General features: G+C 29.9%; 1 protein-coding gene across 1 annotated transcript in view; it reads right to left on the bottom strand.

Moving 5' to 3' along the window:
- The window catches only part of LOC107445047 (organic cation transporter 1-like), a 57,858-nt gene that overhangs the window by 29,406 nt on the left and 8,511 nt on the right, over window positions 1-19,941 (bottom strand). Inside the window, exons 2-5 of the mRNA XM_016059358.3 lie at window positions 19,368-19,471; window positions 14,010-14,164; window positions 7,225-7,393; window positions 3,471-3,600 (exon numbers count right to left, since the gene is read on the bottom strand). Of these exons, the coding sequence (XP_015914844.2) occupies window positions 3,471-3,600; window positions 7,225-7,393; window positions 14,010-14,164; window positions 19,368-19,471 (558 nt within the window). The remainder of the gene's footprint in view (window positions 1-3,470; window positions 3,601-7,224; window positions 7,394-14,009; window positions 14,165-19,367; window positions 19,472-19,941) is intronic.

Below are 19,941 nucleotides of genomic sequence, written 5' to 3'. Positions count from 1 at the left end.
GGGTGGTAACGATAACGTATGAATACAGATACAGAGATTATACAGCAAATCAAAATTTTAAAAACTCTAAGTGGCAATAAAGTTAAATAAGTAATAAAGTTGAATAGAATTAAAAATCACAACGGATATAAACAATTGGAGGTTAAAAAGTCAAAATCAAAAATCACAAAGTTAATTAAAATTCAGAATTTGATTTGATTGGCTAAAATTTTAAAATCACAAACATTATTTAATGTCAAATCAAAGTTTAAGATCAAAAAATTGAAAAATCTGGAAGTTAAAAGTTCAATATAAAATTTGGAAGTTAAAATGAGAAGAGTCTAAGTCAAAAAAAAAATAATTAAGAGTCTGGGTATTAATAATTCCTAAAAGTAAATCGGGTTCAGCAACTCGTCCGGTCTCGTCATCCCTAAGGTGCTTTTTAAAATTTTGATGGTAGTACCAGAGATGCCAACTACTCCGGACGCGTCATGATAATTTAAAAAACGGTAAACAACTACAAACTAAAATTTGCATATATTATATTAATTATGCACACTTTTTAAACGCTGTATCATGACTTAATTGCAACAAAAGTGGCGAATTATATAAACTTTCGAATTATTTAGAAATAGTGGTAGATAAAAACCTAAAAAATTGAATTTGTTAGACCAAGAATAATACATTGATAAACTACCACTCCAAAATATTTATTTTCTGTCCGGAGCAAATTCGCATGTCTGTAATACACCTAAAGAACAGAAGCACTGATGGTGGTCATCTAAACGTCATGTCAAAATAATTTCCATGAACTGCCTGGAGCTTAATACATGCAGAGATGCCAACTTGCTCCGGACAGCAAATATATATTTTAAAGTGATAGTTTCTCAATTGTAATCTTTGGTTTAATAAATTCAATTTAGTAGATTTTTATCCACCACTATTTCTACATAATTCGTAGGCTTATTTAATTCACCAATTTGTAATTGTTCAATCATGCTTTACCTTCTAAAAAGCATGCAGAAAAAGTCAAATATTTGCAAAATTTACTTTGCAGTTATTTACCGTTTTTTTTATTATTTTGGCGTGTCCGGAGCAGTTGGCATCTCTGTACATGTTTCAGTTGAGGTTATGCTAGAGACTTCAACTACTACCATATTTTAATAAATTAGAATTAAAAAGCTTATAACCACTAAACACAAGTAATATAAACAGATACATATAAGGTAAGACGAATTCTTAGTTCATGGAAAAAAAATTTTAAAAAATCTATCAAAAAGTTCTGCTTCAGTGCAATGCCATTGAAAAAATAATCCCTAACCTTAACATGTTCCCCACCGGTGGGTCACGCTAGATTGTCTCATCGGGTGACGACGCACTGGAGTAAAAACTGGTAACAAATAAATTTCATATTTTAGTTTTTTTCCGGGAATAATAAAAATCTATAACTACCAATTGTTTTTAACGGATGCAATTTTTATATTGAATTGCTTCTTCGCCATGATAAATTTCCTTACAGTGAATTGTTATTGTTGAGAATAGATTATCTTCTCCCGAATATTATCTAATATTGAAACAGTTCTTCTACCAGTATTTTCTCTTTTCTATTTTCTCTTTTCCGTCTCGCTTTCAGGCGCAACACCCGGCGTGAACGTGTTAAATAATTGAATTACACTAATAAAATTAAAACACATGTTATATAAAAAAAAAGCAATTGTATACATTTCAAACAATTTAAATTTGAATGCAATTTTTTACTCCATAGCAACTAAGGAAAGTTTAAACTTTTGAATTACCCAGATCACGTTTAATAGCATACATAATGAACTTAATTAAACTGTGGAAGATAATCTTTTATGATTAACTACAAAAAATAATACTGAAGTACCGTTTCACTACCACGAAGTAAAAATGCATCATTTTGTAAACTATGTATCGAAAAAGATAGTGTTTACAAATTTGTGTAGAGACTAATAATACCCAGCATATTTCGACTCGAAAGCCTCCACACGGGATTTTATAGGTAGTCCTATCAGACCACTAGGAAAGTTAACTAATTATAAAAAAGCCATTTAATAGAAAATTTTATAAATATAAGAAAGTGATAGCAAATACGCGTCTAAAATATTGTTTTAATTTATGAAAATAATTGAATTGTCAAATTTACTTGTCTACCACCAAAGATTCAATTGTTAAATGTATATGGAATTTTTCTCTCACTTGCTATTGAAATAGAATTCGGTTTCATGCGCAACACTGGTTCAATTTTGAATAAGTCTGGCAGACTACTTACTATACTTTCATACCTTCAATATTAGAATTGAATTCATATTCATGGAGAGCTCTAACGGTCAAAAATAAAATATTTGACAAACTCGAATACATTAGCAAAAGATACTTACATGGGTTGGAGAAAATTACGGTAACATTTCTATATTTATTCTATGTAAGCAATCTTTCTTAGCACAAGTGTCTTAAAAGACAAATTTAAGTAGCAAAACTTTACGTAATTTTTGACCTTACATTACGTAAATATTGGTTACGTAATTTTTAACCATGCAAAATTTAGATCCATCAATATGAGGAAAGGACGCGAATGATAATTATTTCGCATTATTACAGGCAATTTTAATTGATATGCAATTGCATTATTTATTAAAGAAAGTTTTTTTAATTATAGTGGTATTAAAAAGGAAAAACAATTTTAACTTCCTACGCTCATTTTGGTAGGTGTAAATTTTGTATGGTTAGAAAGGACACCATTTCTAAAAGCTTCAAGCACGATCTTCAATAATTGTGCCAACAGTTTCGTGATTTAAAATCTGCCAAAACATTTGCTGCTGAAAGAAATAACAGTATAGAAGTATTTGAAGAAGAGGAAGATTTAGAAGAAGAAGAAAACAAATATTAGAATATAGTTAGTATAGAAGTATTTCCATATTTTTGTCCAAACCCTGTACATGGGTACAATTCATGTTCAATTATCGTAACTGATAAGCAAATTATTGGGGCTTTACATTTTGGCCGGATAAACGTATTAGTTCAACACTTCTCGTATTATATTTATAACCAGCGTATTATATTTTTATGAAACTAAACTACGACAGAAATTTGAGATGTAGTGTCAGCAATTCCCTTCAAAACAAAAAGAATCGATTAATAATCAGTCAATTAATAATCGATAACTCGTTAATAGAACTATTCATGAAGTCGTTTTCTTATATAAAACTAAAGTATCTGTCTGATGAAATATGATAGTTAAAATTTTTTTATTTGAAGCATCCGTACTTTCATTCTGATGACAATTTATTAGTAAAATAGTTCTGTGAAGACGAGAATTACGTGTCTCACAGCAATGTTCTTAGTTCCTGTGACTATTTTCTTCATAACTGAGAAAATAAAAAAAGATCAGTCCCCGAAATGGGAACATGTAAAGAGGTTTAGATCAGAAAACTAATTCAAACCGAAATAACTCATTATTTATCTCTTACCATTAATTTTGGTAATAGCTGCTTTTCATCATATATTTTACCATTCTCACGAGCAATTCCAGATAAAATAACTGCAGCTTCGTTGTATCTTTCTTGGGAAACTAGCCATCGTGGTGATTCAGGTAGAAATCTGAAAATAAAGGTCTAATAATTAAAGAAAAAAGCTTATAATATAACATTTACAAGTCACGAAAATTGAAAAACGAAGATATATAAAAAAAATTTATGACTAAGAGTTTTTTCTTCTTTTTTTAAAAAAAAATTACTTTTTAACCCTTTGCACTCCGAGTAGGGGAGAGTTGGATAAAACGGGATACCATTATTGTTTTTATTTACTACGGAATATCTGTTAAGGAAAACCATACATTATTTTTTTTGTAGCTACAACATTTATTGAAGCACACAAAAAACATATTTTAAACTAATTTTAATGACTGTGAAATAGAAAAAAAAATTAATTTCCAAACTCTTACATATCCCGTTTTAGCATACCTGGGTTGGATAAAACGGGATAGGGTTTACAATGTTTAATTTTTTGCATAAAACTAAGTGAAAAGCATAATTAACTGACAGAGAACTGCAAAGCAAAATTTCTATAAATTATATTCATGGGATTTTACTGTTCTAACACTTTTATATAGATTGTTGTTTTATAAGTAAGTACACAAAAAAATATGATGCTACATTTGTTTTTAAAGACTATGAGTTTTCAAACATGAAGGCTTATTTTCACATTTTTCGTTGTCGAGATGTGCCTTGTGCTCTTAATAGAGATTTCTTAGCAGCCTTTTCTTCAATTCTCTTGGTTCTTTTTTTGTAGTTTAATAATCCTTTCCTTTTCTTCCATTTCTAATTCACTTTTATTTCTAATTCACTCCATTGATGTCGTAACATCCCTGAAAGACTCTTTAATAATCAAGCATTTAAATTCTTCAGTTACAAAGAGAAGAATTCATTTTAGAATTGAATGTAGATTGAATTGAGCAATCCAGAAAATTAAGAAGTTTATATATAAAAAATCTCAAGTCTTCATCAGAGAAATACATTACAATTAGTTCTAAAGAAAGATGTGAAATCCTAGAGTCGAAAATAAAATGCTTAATAATGAACGTTAATAAACAAATTTTGCATTACTATATAAGGAGACTAAATTATTCAAAAAATATACATAGTTAATATAAATAAGTTGTTTAAAAAGTCTAGGCCTACATTAATATATGGCTATTTTAAAATGTAATAATCCAATAAATAAATAGGTGGATAAAACGGGACATGAAAAACTCTACCCCGTTTTATCCAACTCACAAGTGTTCCGGTATTGTCCGACTCCGTCACTTTTTGAAACAAACATGGTTGCTGCGTAAATGTGAAAAGAAAATTAGATAGACTGCACATAAAAATATTGGTAAATAAATGGTTAATTAAATTTAATACTCACCGGAATTTTATTCCCATATATGTAGGCAGTACAATGTAAAAAACAACGCACGTAAATGTAGAAAATGGCAAAAAAATAGAGTAAAAAAATTCTGAGACCTACAACTTTCTATCAAATAGTGATCTCAAGGCGGGACGCACCGAGAATGATATAATCACGGTCGAATAACACTTTTCTGTCGTTGTCCACTAGATAGCTGCAATAGTCTGGTCCCTAGGCGACGTATCCCGTTTTGTCCGACTGTCCCGTTTTATCCAACTCTCCCCTACTTTTAAATGCTGTTTCATCTAATATCAGCACTATAGCATTTAAAAATATACAATATACTATTGTTATTTAATTTTAAAATTCTTAAAATTATGTGGTTACAAATTTTTAAGCTATAAAACTTTTTAATTTTAAAATGGTGACTGTTGATGGTGCCCCCGTGGGGACAGCGGAGTGCAAAGGATTAAATTACGCCGAAGGAATTTCAAACCTACAATATATATTTTATTCGTTATATTTTTTCTACTGAAAATGTAATATCCTACTCCTTGGAATCTTATGAAGAAGGAAAAAAAATATGTTTTATTTCACTTTTGATCAAATATAGTCAAAATTTGATGTACTGAAGTATATGATTAATAGTCACTATAATAAATTTTTAATAAAAAAGAGGTTTTCACAGAACATAGATTTAAGATTGTTGCAACTGAAGTGATTTGCAATACTAAAATTTATAATTAAAAGTTACTTTAGTAAATTTAAAAAATACGGTTTTCAAAGCACATAGGTTCAAGATCATTGAAGATGAATTGACTCGAGATACTAAAGTTTATAATTAAAGGTTACTTTAGCAAATTTAAAAAATAGGTTTCCAAAACATATAAGTTCAAGATCATTGAAGATGAATTGACTCGAGATACTAAAGTTTATAATTTATAGTTATTTTAATGAATTTAAAAAATAATGAGGCTTTCACAAAACATAGATTTAAGATCGTTGGAGATGAAATGACTCGAGATACTACAGTTTGTAATTAATAGTTGCTTTAGTAAATTTAAAAAATAAAGTTTTCGAAAAACATAGGTTCAAAATCATGGAAGATGAAATGACTCGAGATACCAAAGTTTATAATTAATAGTTACTTTAATAAATTTAAAAAATAATGAGGTTTTCACAAAACACACTCTCTTAAAATGAAAGATTGAATTCCCCTACTCAAAAAAGAGTGGGGGGGGAAGCGTGAAATTTTCTCAATATGAATCCTATAAGAACGTGCACCGAGGGACCAATATTGGAATGTCTACATTGTTTAATATTGGTTCTAGAATGGTCTATATAGGGCTTACATTGGCCAAGAACCTACATTGGCTTAAAATGGTTATAAAATATCTGGTGAATCTGATAATTCTATATAAGACCGATATTGCTTGTAAAGTGGCTGTAAAATATGGGGTGATATCGGAAAAATAAAGGCCCTTTAAACCCTTCGTAAGCCAAGATTTATGAATATTGGCCCAATGAGGGCCCAAGTTATTTTGCTGCAAGGGTTGTTGAGAGAAACCAATTGTAGAATTGAAATCAACGACATGAAAATATCTAAAATTCTTTAAAAAAATCTCATGCAACAGAACCAAAAAAAAATTTTGTTCCCCAGTGTCATTCAGATTTTTTTTTCTTTAAAAGTTTCGGAAGAGTTTTTCTTTTTTCATTTTTTTTTTTGCGATTAATTCCTCTAATTTCCTACTGTTTCAAATTTACTGTTTGAGAGAGGGCATATTTTTGAGTTTAAAACTTTAAAAAATAGGTATTTTCGCAATGTTATCAATTTTTATAACATTTAGCATTTCCTTTGAAATGCATTGACGTAATTCCTTTAATTTTTGTTTGATTTTGTTTAATTTCCCGAAGTATATATATATTTTTTAAATAAACAAGTGCAAAAAAAATTATGATAAAAATTTCCATTTCTTATAACTATTTGGAAATTTCATTTAATAATTTTAACCCATGATTATACCTTAAGCCTATTTTATGCATATTATTTCATAAAAAGTTATTAACTTGCAATTTTTAATAATGTTCTAGAGAAAATTTGACTAAAATAGTTAGTTTTTATCCTACCACCCTAGAAAGGCTTAAACTTTTACATTCAAATGGACACTTCGTGTCCATCCCAGAGAGGGAAGAGGGAATCCCACAATATTTATCTCAAAAATCATTTTTTATTTATTTATTTACCCCTCCCAGCCGCTATTGCGTTAACGCATCACTTTATATTAATATAAAAATGATATGAATTTTGCGTTTAATCCAGGAATGCATACTCACTTCCAATACAAAAGTAAAGGCACTGACACAAGAGATGTGACTAATCCAAATGTAATCCAGTGTCTACTGAAATAAGCAATCAGAGGTAATGTGCACAATCCGGCTGTATAACCGAGATTGAAAATCCCATTCATGTTCGTACGCTTTGTTGATCCAACGAATTCAAGAACTGAAAATATAACTTACTGAAAATTAACTGAACTGAAAATATATACTTAATATAAATATATATGAAATAATTATTATTATTATTATTATTTTTTTTTTTTNTTTTTTTTTTTTTTTGAAGTCAAGGCACAATAAAAAAAAATTTCCAAATAAGACATGCGTATAACTGAAAGCCTCCACACGGTATTTTATAGGTAGTCCGATTAGACGTCCAATGTGAAGGGTATCCATTTTTCGAACGAGTCACTTAATACAAAATCTAGTTAAAATAAGAAAGTGGTAGCAAATATATGACTAAAAATTTGTTTTATTTATGAATATTATTTGTTTGCCTTATTCACTTGTCAACCACTACAGATTCAATTCTCAAATATATATGAAAAATTTCTCTCAATTACTTTTATAAAAGGTTTTGGATTCATGCGCACAAGTGGTTATAAGAAACCGTGTGGAGGCTTTTTGATGTAGGAGATCACCTCCTACTTCAGAAAGCCTCCACACGGTATTTTATAGTAGTAGGTTTTTTTGTAGTCGGCGGAGACTGCTAAAATAGTGAACCAGTTGTGCGCATAAACCCAAAACCTTTTATAAAAGTAATTGAGAGAAATTTATCATATATATATTTGAGAATTGAATCTGTATAAGTTGGCAATGGAATAAGACAAACCAATCATATTCATAAACTCAACAAATTTTCAGACATATATTTGCTACCACTTTCTTATTTTTACTAGATCATGTATTAAATGTCTCTTCATTTACAAATTTGCCGTCATAGTTGTCTGATCGGACCACCTATAAGAAACCGTGTAGAGGCATTGGTATAACACTACAGGCAAATGACTTAACCAGAGGTATTAATAGTTTATGTATGTTTCAAAACGAAATTGGTCGAATAGCTCTCGAGGAATCAAATTTAAAAAATACAACTTTTTTAAAAAGTTGATAATTCAGAAACCATTTGACCTATTTCAAATTTAGTATTTTACCATTTCTAATTACATCAATTCAAATGATGGAAAAATTTGTAAACTTTTCAAATCCATTTTTCTTCGCCCTTATTAAATATCCATTTAACATCCAACCTGCACGATTGTGCCTATACACATTTTCCCAGTCTGTGCATAGTGATATAATATATTCATTTTAAAAGAAGTTTAAACTGAGTAAAAATTTTCTTCTCTAAAAAGTACCATTTTAATATTAAAAATAATTATCTTCAGAAACTTAAAATTGGATCATGATATCTATAATGTATTCTAATGCGCTTGGATTACGTTTAGTTTCTTAGAGTAATGTTTATAACAAAATAAATTAACAACAACCTTTTGACGTTTTGAGCTATTATTACAAGAAAAAAAATAAATACTTTCAAACTGAATCAGGTCTTAAAGGGATAAAATACATATTTTTAAAAATAATAATTATTAAAATGATTTTTTACCTGGAATTACTTTAGGATGAACAAAACTTATATGCACAAAATATACAAATAACTAAGAAACTTCTTGAGATATGATGACTCAAAAAGTAAAATTAACAATAAGGGACACAAACTTTAAACCGCTCTCCTGACAGAACTATTGGAACCATAATTTTCAAACGGCAACTACTCCAATATTTTTAGGATCCAAAATTCAAAAAATAATATGTTGTTGAAAAAAAATATGTTTATTCGGAGAAAGTACTTTTTGTGTCTGGTTATGTAGCTTAATTAATAGTTAAATAAGCAATATTTATAGGTTATTTTTTTTAAACTATGATGATCGCACTTATTTGCAGGGAAGCTACGGTCGATTCAAATGAATGAAGCATACCTGCTAACTCTTCCGGATTTTCCGGAAGATTTTATTTTCATATTTAAAGTGGTAGTAAATATATACTATTTTTTCTTTTATAAATTTAATTTTTAAGTGATTTTGATCACCACTATTCTTACAAAAATTAAGCACAGATATTAATATGCGTTACTATCATGGTTGTCAACTTAAGTTTTCTCAAATACAACGTATTTGTTTGCTTAAAATTGAAGTTTTAATTCCATTTTAATACCACTGGGAAAAATGATAATGGAAGGGATTAAAAGTTGGCAGGTATGATAAAGAGGTAGAAACTCAGGTCATTTTAATTTATCTATAACCTTTTAATAAATAAATTACCACTACAACTTACAATTCAAATTTATATTATATGTGAAACCGATCCCACTATTATCTATGCCAATCCCTTGTTGGTCTTTTAAAGGCGTGACCTAACTGTCACGCGTCCTTACTTTAACAGAGGTACGCAATTTAACTATTTTGATTTCTCTGCCACAATTACAGGTAACTAACCTTTTATCAGAACCTATTATATTGATTATCTCATTTGTAATTTTATTATTTTGCAAATATTTTTGATTTTATTTTACTTGTATTTATGATCAATTTACTTTCTGGATTTTTAATATTTTTGTAAATAATTTCTACTTGTTTTTCTATTTGTAATTCTGCATAATTCTATTTGTACTTTCATGTTTTAATTTAGTAACTGCCAATGAAATGTGCCATTCTCTTTTTTAAATCTCTGTTTTGCCATTTGTGTTCCTGCTATGTAGCCAGCTTTTTAGAGATATTCATGAATGGAAAAAGGGTCAATTTTAGACCCCCAGTTATACCATCGCCTCCTCACGGGATTTTATTTGTAGTCTGCACAGATAATTTAAAAAACGAACCAGTTGTGGGCATAAACCCAAATTCCATTTTAAAAGTACTTGACGGAAATGTATGACATATACTTGAGAATTGAATCTGTAATGGTTGAGATGTAAATAAGACAAACCAATCATATTCATAAATTTAACAAATTTTTAGTCATATATTTGCTACCACTTACTAATTTTTAATAGATTTTCTATTAAACTGCTCTTTTGTAAACTTGTTTACACTCATAGTGGTCTGATCGGACTACTTATAAAAAACTATGTGGCGGCTTTCAGTTATCGGAGGCGTTGGTTATACATTCCAGGCCAGATTTCGCTTATGCCATATAACTACAAAGTCAAAACTCAACGATCATCTAACCACATGAATAGTCCTGATATTTAATACAGTTCAGTTCAGTTCCCAGCTTATGCTTACAACCATACCCTCCAACTGCTACGGAATTTCCGTAGTTTCAGAAATCTTCTTTTCAGACGGTAGCAAAATTAATGTCTTAATATTTAAAAAAAATTAATTTTAGCGTAACTTGTCCACTATTACTTATAAAAGTGCAGGCCATATGGCTAGATTCTTAGGTTCTGATAAAAGTTTTATGAGAGATCCATTTGCTTTAAAAATTTCTACTTTGGTTCGCTACCACTAGAAAGAATTATTTTCAAAATCTTCATAAGTTGGAGGGTATGCTTACAACTGTAAACTAAAAAAATATGTTAATAAAAGTTAATAATTTTGGTATCTATTAATATGATATAATTAATCATTACTTATCGAATTTTTAGCCGCCTCTGACAACCCAGTATTTGTGAAAATCCGATCACTAGAATAAAATTAATTCAGAATTATTCCTTTTTATTTTACGCACGGTACTACCACCCTTTCTTAATCACTTTTCCAATTATGTAAAAATTTGCGAGAAAATGAGTTAAATCAACAGCCTCATGAAACTAAAGTTTTTAAAAAGAAATTCCCCTTTTGTTCTCTATCCCTGGATAAAATATTTCACAACAAACTTAATTGTTGGATGGTTTTAAGTTAACCTTTCCATTCCATCACACTGTTGTTCTCTCTTAATTCTGCTAAGGTTGAATCATATTTCAATTATGATTTAATTCCTTGCGGGTTAAATTTTCATCATTTCTTCTTTATTCATCGTATCTATCGGAAACTAGTTATCCTTGATTTATTATTGATTGACTTGAGATTTCGTAAAAAGTCAATCAATATTCGGAACAAGGAAGTGATACAATTTCGTAAAAAGATAAAGATTTAAGCGCATTAAAAATGCCACATCTTTCTTCCGGTAAAAGTTGCAAAACATGAGTAGAAAAATTATTAGGTAAAAATAAATACCATATTTAAGTTTAGGGACTATCCATAAATAGTATCATACTTTCTTTTATTTTACCTTATTAATACATTTTATATGCAGGAGTTGGACAAAAATATGGATATGTTTCCTTATTTTTGTCAATGTAAATAATCTTTTTTTTAGCAGTAAATGTTATGGAAGATTTTCTATGACAAAATTGTTGACATGATTCGAAAGATCTTGTGTGAAGCTTTCTAACTTATTATGATAGAGAAAATTAAAAGCATCTCTTAATTTTCAATACCACTATATTTAAAATAGCATCCAATTATAATTATTGAAATACTATAAAATATTCTCAAAATTGCTAGTATTAAAACTAAAAAAAAATTATTATCTTACTCTTCTTTTTTTTATCGATCTGAGTTTCGAGAGGGTGAAAATGATTCTATTGACGTAAATAAATATTTAATTGCTTCAATAGTCTCATTTTAATAATTATTGAAGTAAATAAAAAAAAATTAATTAAAATAACTTCATTATTAAATAAAATTAAAACATGAAGTCGAACATTACGATAAAATAAGATTTTCTCTTACTAGTCCAGTAAAATTAAGAGTTTTTTCTTCGGAAAAATTAATTCCCAAGGTTTCTTTCCTAGAAAGCTTTGTAATGTTATTATAAATGATTTCTGAAAACTCTCCTCTATACGCTTTACCCTTTTATTGAGGTCATTTGAGGGTTAGAATTGAATTTCTTCGCAACTGTCAAGTGAGAAACTGTTTGCGGTAGAGACACTTTATTGACAGTATAAGTGCACAAATGAGTGTTGGTGAATTATCAGGTATCATTTAATTCAGGGAGAAATTCAATTATCTTCCTCTTAAAATAGAGGGAAGCGTACAGAAGAGTTGGGAGTTTTCAGGTACATATATTTGAAGTCTGGGAGAAATTCAATTCTCTTTCTCAAATCACACCCCTTTCTCTCATAAAAGAAGGAAGCGTACAGGAGAGTTGGGGAGTTATCCAACGCCTCCTATAACTGAAAGCCTCCACACGGTTTTTTTATAGGTAGTCCGATCAGACCACTATGAAGGGCATCCACATACTGAACGAGTCATTTAATACAGAATCTAGTTAAAATAAGAAAGTGGTAGCAAATATATGACTAAATATTTATTTTATTTATGAATATTATTGGTTTGCCTTATTCACTTGTTAACCACTACAAATTCAATTCTCAAATATATAAGATAAATTTCTCACATATACTTTCACATACCGATAATATTGCAAAGGATTCTGTCTTGTAAACTCTTCATGTTCAGTCAGTTTTTTTTTTTAAATTGATGAGCGATTAAGCAACTCCATTGCCTGCTTACCTCATTGCTCAACCAAAACTGTTCAAAAATTCCAAATAAAATTGATGTTCAAAAATTCCTTCGCGGCCCAGGTGCCCAGTAAAATCTAAACACTAGGACTAGACTTTCACATACCTGCCAACTCTTTCGGATTTTCCGGAAGATTTTATTTTCATATTTAAAGTGGTAGTAATTATATACTATTTTTTTCTTTTATAATCTTAATTTTTAAATTATATTGATCACCACTATTCTTACAAAAATTAAGCACATATATTAATATGCGTTACTATCATGGTTGTCAAAGCTTGCTCATATACAACGTATTTGTTTGCTTAAAATTGAAGTTTTAATTCCATTTTAATACCACTGGGAAAAATGATAATGGAAGGGATTAAAAGTTGGCAGGTATGCTTTCATAAAAAGTTTTGGGTTCATGCGCACAACTGGTTCACTTTTTAAACAGTCTGCGCGGACTACTTATAAAAGACCGTGTGGAGGCTTCTTGATGTAGGAGGTGATGAGTTATCAGGTATCCATACCTGCCAACTTTCAGTCCTTTCCATTATAATTTTTCCCAGTGGCATACCTGCCAACTTTTAATCCCTTCCATTATCATTCTTCCCAGTGGTATTAAAATGGAATTAAAACTTCAATTTTAAGCAAACAAATACGTTGTATTTGAGAAAACTTAAGTTGACAACCATGATAGTAACGCATATTGATATATGTGCTTAATTTTGTGTAATAATAGTGGTGATCAAAATCATTTAAAAATTAAAATTATAAAAGAAAAAGTAGTATATATTTACTACCACTTTAAATATGAAAATAAAATCTTCCGGAAGAGTTGGCAGGTATGGGTATCATTTAATTCTGGGAGAAATTCTATTATCTTCCTCAAATCACTCCCCTTTTTCTCATAAAAGAAGGAAGCATACAGGAGATTGGGGAGTTATCAGGTATAATTTAATTCAGGGAGAAACTCAATTCTCCTCCACAATTCACCCCCTTTTCTCTCATAAAAGGGGGAACCGTACAGAGGAGATTAAGGGACTTCTCTGGTATCCTTTATAATAACATAAAAAAACTTTTTCCAAAAAATATCTTGGATGTTAAATTTTTCAAAAGTCATTCTTTTATTAATTTTTTATTTATTTATTCATTGCATTTTATTTTATTTATTTGCTAATATTAGTGGAATATACCTCAATTTTTACTCTGAAATACGTAAAATCTACTCACCTATGATGTATGGTAGCTGATAAATGCTGGGCATTAAACTCCCATTGATGGCTCTTAAAACAATAAAGGTGGTTAAATCAGGTACAAAAACTGATGCGACGCCCGTAATAGTCGACAGAATTACGAGTAAGAAAAATACTGGCCTCCGACCAATTCTGAAATAAGAAATAAATATATTAATAGTGCGCAAAGACTAAACAATTGATTGCACGCTTAATTGCAGCAAGCTTAAAAAGCAGCTCCCATGACGATTGATGTACCCCAGGGTGCTTTGGTACAAGAGTGCGTGTCTTTACCACAGGGATTGATCTTACATTTATATCTAGGCTTAATTTTATTTGTATGCGGTGCTAGTCAAAAAAAAAATTTAATTAAATTTATAAATGTAAGAAATTAATGGAAATCATAAATTTTATTACCACTTAAAATATATAATTAAATTCTTTCGCAAAATGAGTAAAAGTTAGCAGCTATGCTTCAAAACATCAATCCCCTGTTAAACTTTACGTTTCAGTTACCACTTTACTTTTAAAATCGCAGATCACCAGAGTATATTAGAGATGAAAGGTGCTGAACTGCCGCAGGTAACAAAAACCATGTGGTGACAAATACAGAGCAAACATCTATTAACCCCTTGGGGACGGATGATTCAGAAAAGCATTCGTACAAAATTAGGATCAGGACGTAATTAAATAAAATAAACGGTAACTTAAATGTAGTCGTTTCTATTTTGACAGACTTACTTTGCTTTTACTTTAATTATTGTTAGTTTAATCATATATATAATCAATGTTAATTCAAAGTATAACTAAATAGTTTTATTTTGAACAAAGAAATGGTGAATTAAATAAATCAAACATTTATAACTCCTCCCACAAATAAACTGCTAAAGAATTACTTTGATTACCAGTTTTATCTTTTTACCCTGGTTGATAAGGTTTTACGCTGGCACGTATTTGTGACAGTCGGCGCAAAAGGGTGAAAAGCTATTAAAATTAGCAAATTTTCCTGACATATTTCTTTCAGTTTATTAATAAAAGTAATTGCCAAGAATGTTTTCGTTTTGTTTTCGAAAGTTCATTAAATAAAAATAATTTCCAATGTAATTCATGGTAGTTGTTTCGATTGAATAATAAGATTAAATGAATTAAGTTTCTACCACTTCTTACACTTTTAGCCACCCGTTGCATCCTGTGTTTGTATTAATGTATCTGATATTTTGTACTTCGTGCTTAAAAGTATCTAGTTATTTTAAGAACTTGGTACTTCCATATTATTATTATTGTTGCTGATATAAAAATATTTCACTTGTAGAACACACTTCATAAGATAAAATAAATAATAATGATAGCAGCTTGATGGTTTAACTACATTAGAAAACTGAGTTTGTAACTAATGAACACTACTCATTTAAACAACTTTTTCTTATCAATTGCGGGTCCTCCTTAACCAAGCTGTTTCTCCGGCCAAATTCTGTGCGGAGCGTAAAGTAACACGTGGCTTGCCCGTCTGGCCACACGGTAAATAACAACAAAATAAATATGCAAATATTAGACTGATTTTGCTAGTGTATGAGAGGTTTGCATAACATATCAGAAAAAAAGTGGTGAATTCTCTAAGCCTACGAATTATTTAGAAATAGTGGTGGATAAAAATCTACTAAATTGAATTTATTAAATCAAGAATCACAATTAATAAACTACCACTTAAAAATATTTATTCGCTGTCCGGAGCATCTCTGTGTATATAAATAAAACTATTTCTGTGTGTTCCATATTGCATCAATATCTTCAAACAATTTCAGTAACGATTAAAAATTTACTCGAATTGTGTGTTTCTAATAATCTTGGCTTTACCGTTCACCGGTGACCCTAGTGGAGCTGCTAACAAACTCAGTGCCGGTCACCGGTGACCCCCATGGAATTCAACGTGTTAACTTGGATTTATTTCCGTGCTGTCCTTCTCTATATTTTGCTATCTGTCCTTCTACATGGCAAAGATTTATAGGTCATAATTGAGCACAATAGACTGCAATTGTATGCTATACCTATAAACAATACCTGCAAACTTGTACTGTCACTGAAAAAGATTTCACAAAGTGATAGTAAAATGACACTTGATTTTGGAAGAACTTTCTAAAAACAAAACTATTAAGACATCTATAAGCATATTTAGCCAACAAATAGATTTTATCTGCATATTTTATTTTAAATTATTGACTCGTCGTGGTTGCTTAAAAAAAATTTTGTTTCGAACTTTTAACTTCAAGACTTAATAAGCCAAAACGCTAATGTTTATTAGTTCTCAAGAGCTGTACAACTTGTCAGCTATGTATAACAAAGTTATCAATTGCAGTTAAATTACAGTGTCAAAACAAAACAAGAAGATGGAGCAATCGTATATTAATGTTTCTGTGGATTTTGCAATTAACTTTGTTTTTACAGTTAATAGAAAATTTAAAAATAAAAATTAGATAATTTCTTAAAATATTTTAATTTGTTACAATTTTTAAACCTTACGATGACTAATAAATTTATTTAAATATAATTTATCAGTTTCATTCTAACAATCCGCGATAACTTAATTATAAGGACTGGTCAATGTAAAGGAACGAACACCAATAATTAAGTCTCTCCTTGGCATAGTTGGCTTTGCAAAGGAATAATTGATATGAATAATTGAATAAATTTATACTATGTTCTTGATTTTTAACGCTAACGAAGTTTCTGGGAAAATTAAATGAATCAGATATCTTTTTTTTTTTTCTTCTTCCTATTAAACTCAGGGCTGAAAGTCGGTGTATACCAAAACGGAAAAGAGCAAAAACTGGTAAAGACATTTCAATCAAGAATTTTTTTCGAGAAAAACTAATTGTCTGTAACTACCGAGATTTTTTTTACAATTATAACATATATATAAAACTGCTTTTTTTCTTCACGAAACGTGATATTGTTAAATAGTTTAAAAAAGAGAATAAATTTACTCCTCCCGAGAACTAGTTAAACAGAAATGGTTTCCTCTTTTCGGTCTCGCTTTCATCTATGACTAAACTACGTAAACGAAATTCCTATTTTTTATAAAAAGCATTTGGACTTTTAAATTATACTGGGGAACAATTTTTTTTGTTGCATTTATACAAGTATTTGATCTTACTTAATTCGAGTTAGAGGATTTCAGATCTAAAATTAGTTTTGTTCCGAAAGCTATGAATTTTGTAAAATGGCATTTTTAAATTTCGTTTAATTTTTGTCTGAAAGTACAAATTTATAAAGAGCATAGATCAGAGACAGATAGACCAGAGACCTGATCTTCCGGTGACTGGTCCTGGCCAAGGTGGGCGTATTGCGCCAGCGGGAAACACATTATCTTCATTTATTGTAAGAAATCTTGGTTTAAAGAAAAAGATAGATGACATATTAGATCCCAGAGAAGCAATTTTGAAATATGCTGCGGAAAATCCTTACTGGGTAACTCCAGCATATTCAAAAACACACATATAGTCTATACATACATATACACTTGTCTGCTCCTTTGAAAATAACACTTAAGTTTAAAAAAAATGACCTTAACATATCGGATCCTAAACTTAAATGTTTTATATTATAGCTTTCTTCCTACAATGTCCTACGTGCCAAAGAAGTAGAGACAGTTATTAATCACTCGAGTAAATGTTAAAAAATATTCGTCTGCACTATAATATTGAATTGCAAAAAAAAAAAGTAGCTTACATAGAGAAACCGACTCCAGAATTAAATCAGCAATGCGAAGGTGTCCAAGATCTGTTAAAATATCGCATGCAACAGAAAAAACAAAACAAGCAAAAAAATTTGTTCCCCTGTGTCACAAATTAAAATATCTTAATAAGTAATAACTTAGAGTTGTGGTGGCTCAAGGAATAGAGCGTTCGCCTTCCAATGATGTGATCCGGGTTCAAATCCTAGCGATGGCTCGTCGGTACGAATTCCGCACCCTGCTTGCACCAACCACAATGCTGACGTAAAAATATACACAGCGATAGACGGATCATTGGTTAGAGCAACGCCTCCTATAACTGAAAGCCTCCACACGGTTTTTTATAGGTAGTCCGATTAGACCACTGTGAAGGATTTCCACTTTCCGAACGAGTCACTTAATGCAAAATCTAGTTAAAATAAGAAAGTGGTAGCAAATATATGACTAAAAATTTATTTTATTTCTGAATATTATTGGTTTGCCTTATTCACTTGTCAACCACTACAGATTCAATTCTCAAATATATATGTTGAATTTCTTTCAATTACTTTTATAAAAGGTTTTGGGTTCATGCGCACAACTGGTTCACTTTTTAGACAATCTGCGCGGACTACTTATAAAGGACCTAGTGGAGGCTTCTTGATGTAGGAGGTGCTGGTTAGAGTCCCCTTGTCATCAGGCTAACCCTGAGAGATTTTCGTGTTTTCCTCTTAATGTTTCGCGAACCCAGGTTAGTTCCAACAAAAAGTCCTCCCCGAAGGCAAATTTCTCCCAATACTTGATCCAGGAGTTACCTTGTCTTTCGTATTGGATTCAAAATTACAAGGCTACGGAGTTGAACATAAGCAGTTGTATACCCAAAATTGGGTCGGCTGTTCAACGACGGTTATAAAATAAAATAAGTAATAACTTTAATGGTAGAGCACAGCCTTTTCTTGATATTTGTTGGCGCTTCTTTCTCAAAAATGCTAAACGACGAAACAGTAACAAATTTTTATAAGAGACGAAAGTTAAATAAGAATTATAAAACTAAAATTGTAAATGAAGTGCAATGGTAGCCGAATAAAATGCTAAGGTTTAAATTTGATCTGAATAGAATTGGAAACTTAATATGTAAAACCAAATCTATGTCAAGACAATAAAATAAGTCTTTTAATTGAATTTTTTTTTTTTAATAATTTCGATGTGAAATCAGTTAATGGTTCGATACTCAAATCATTGGACCTGGTGAGCGAAGCGAGTATTTAATAACTAATTTTCGAATTAATAATAATTAATTTTCGAATTAATTAAAATTTGAAATTTTAAAATCTTTATCTTTTTCAATAAACTTAAAATATAGGAACTTTGAATTTTGTTTAAAGAAGAGTGAATTGTTTTTATTATTGCTTAGAATCATACTGCTCTTTATTATAAATCCTTTGGAATTACATTTGCATTTATTCTAGCATTAAAAAAACTGAAATATTAAAGGATAAGCCTTTCCTTTACTACGTAAAGATACTTATCCAATATGAATTATTTAAAAGCTAGTTTTTAGCTATTTTTTGGTTTAAATGCAAAGGGTCACCTTCTGATTATTCACTGGTTGGGTACTTTTATCCTTATACATAAATGTAATCATACTTATCAGATAAAGTGCCATAGATGGGTGTTCCTATTGTACTTCCTGCATAAGATAGCGTCAACACCAAACTAGCCAAATAAGCTCTATCACAAACCATGTTCCACTAAAACAAACACATGAGAGAAGAAAGTTATTACTAATATGCACAGTTGCCAAAAACTAAATGAATAAAAATAATAAAAACGGATCACGGCGCTTATAACTTTTAAACGGTTGCTCAGATTTTCATTTTGTGAAGTTTTACGGCAATATCTGAAAGAAATCTCTTAAATAATATTATTTATAACAATAAACTGTAACCTTAATTTATGCTTATTTTGACGAAAAAACGCACTTTTTTTTATCATTTTTTTATTGCATTCGATTTAGCATGCTAAAATAGCCCACGAAACCAAATTTCATTAAATTCTGACAATTAGGGGACTAGTAAAGATAAATGAACATTTAACATAAAAATGGGATGTCTCCAATTTTTGGCATAGGTAGGAACAGATTTATGTAAAATATCACTCGGGAATCGGGCTGCCTTTAAATAATTTCTTGCGTAAATTATCTTTACGTTTAGAGAAGTAA

Source organism: Parasteatoda tepidariorum, chromosome 9, assembly GCF_043381705.1.
Source record: "Parasteatoda tepidariorum isolate YZ-2023 chromosome 9, CAS_Ptep_4.0, whole genome shotgun sequence".
NCBI classification, from domain to species: Eukaryota; Metazoa; Arthropoda; class Arachnida; order Araneae; family Theridiidae; genus Parasteatoda; species Parasteatoda tepidariorum.
The sequence above is the reverse complement of the archived record's forward strand: the minus strand, read 5'-3'. Positions and strand labels throughout refer to the sequence as shown.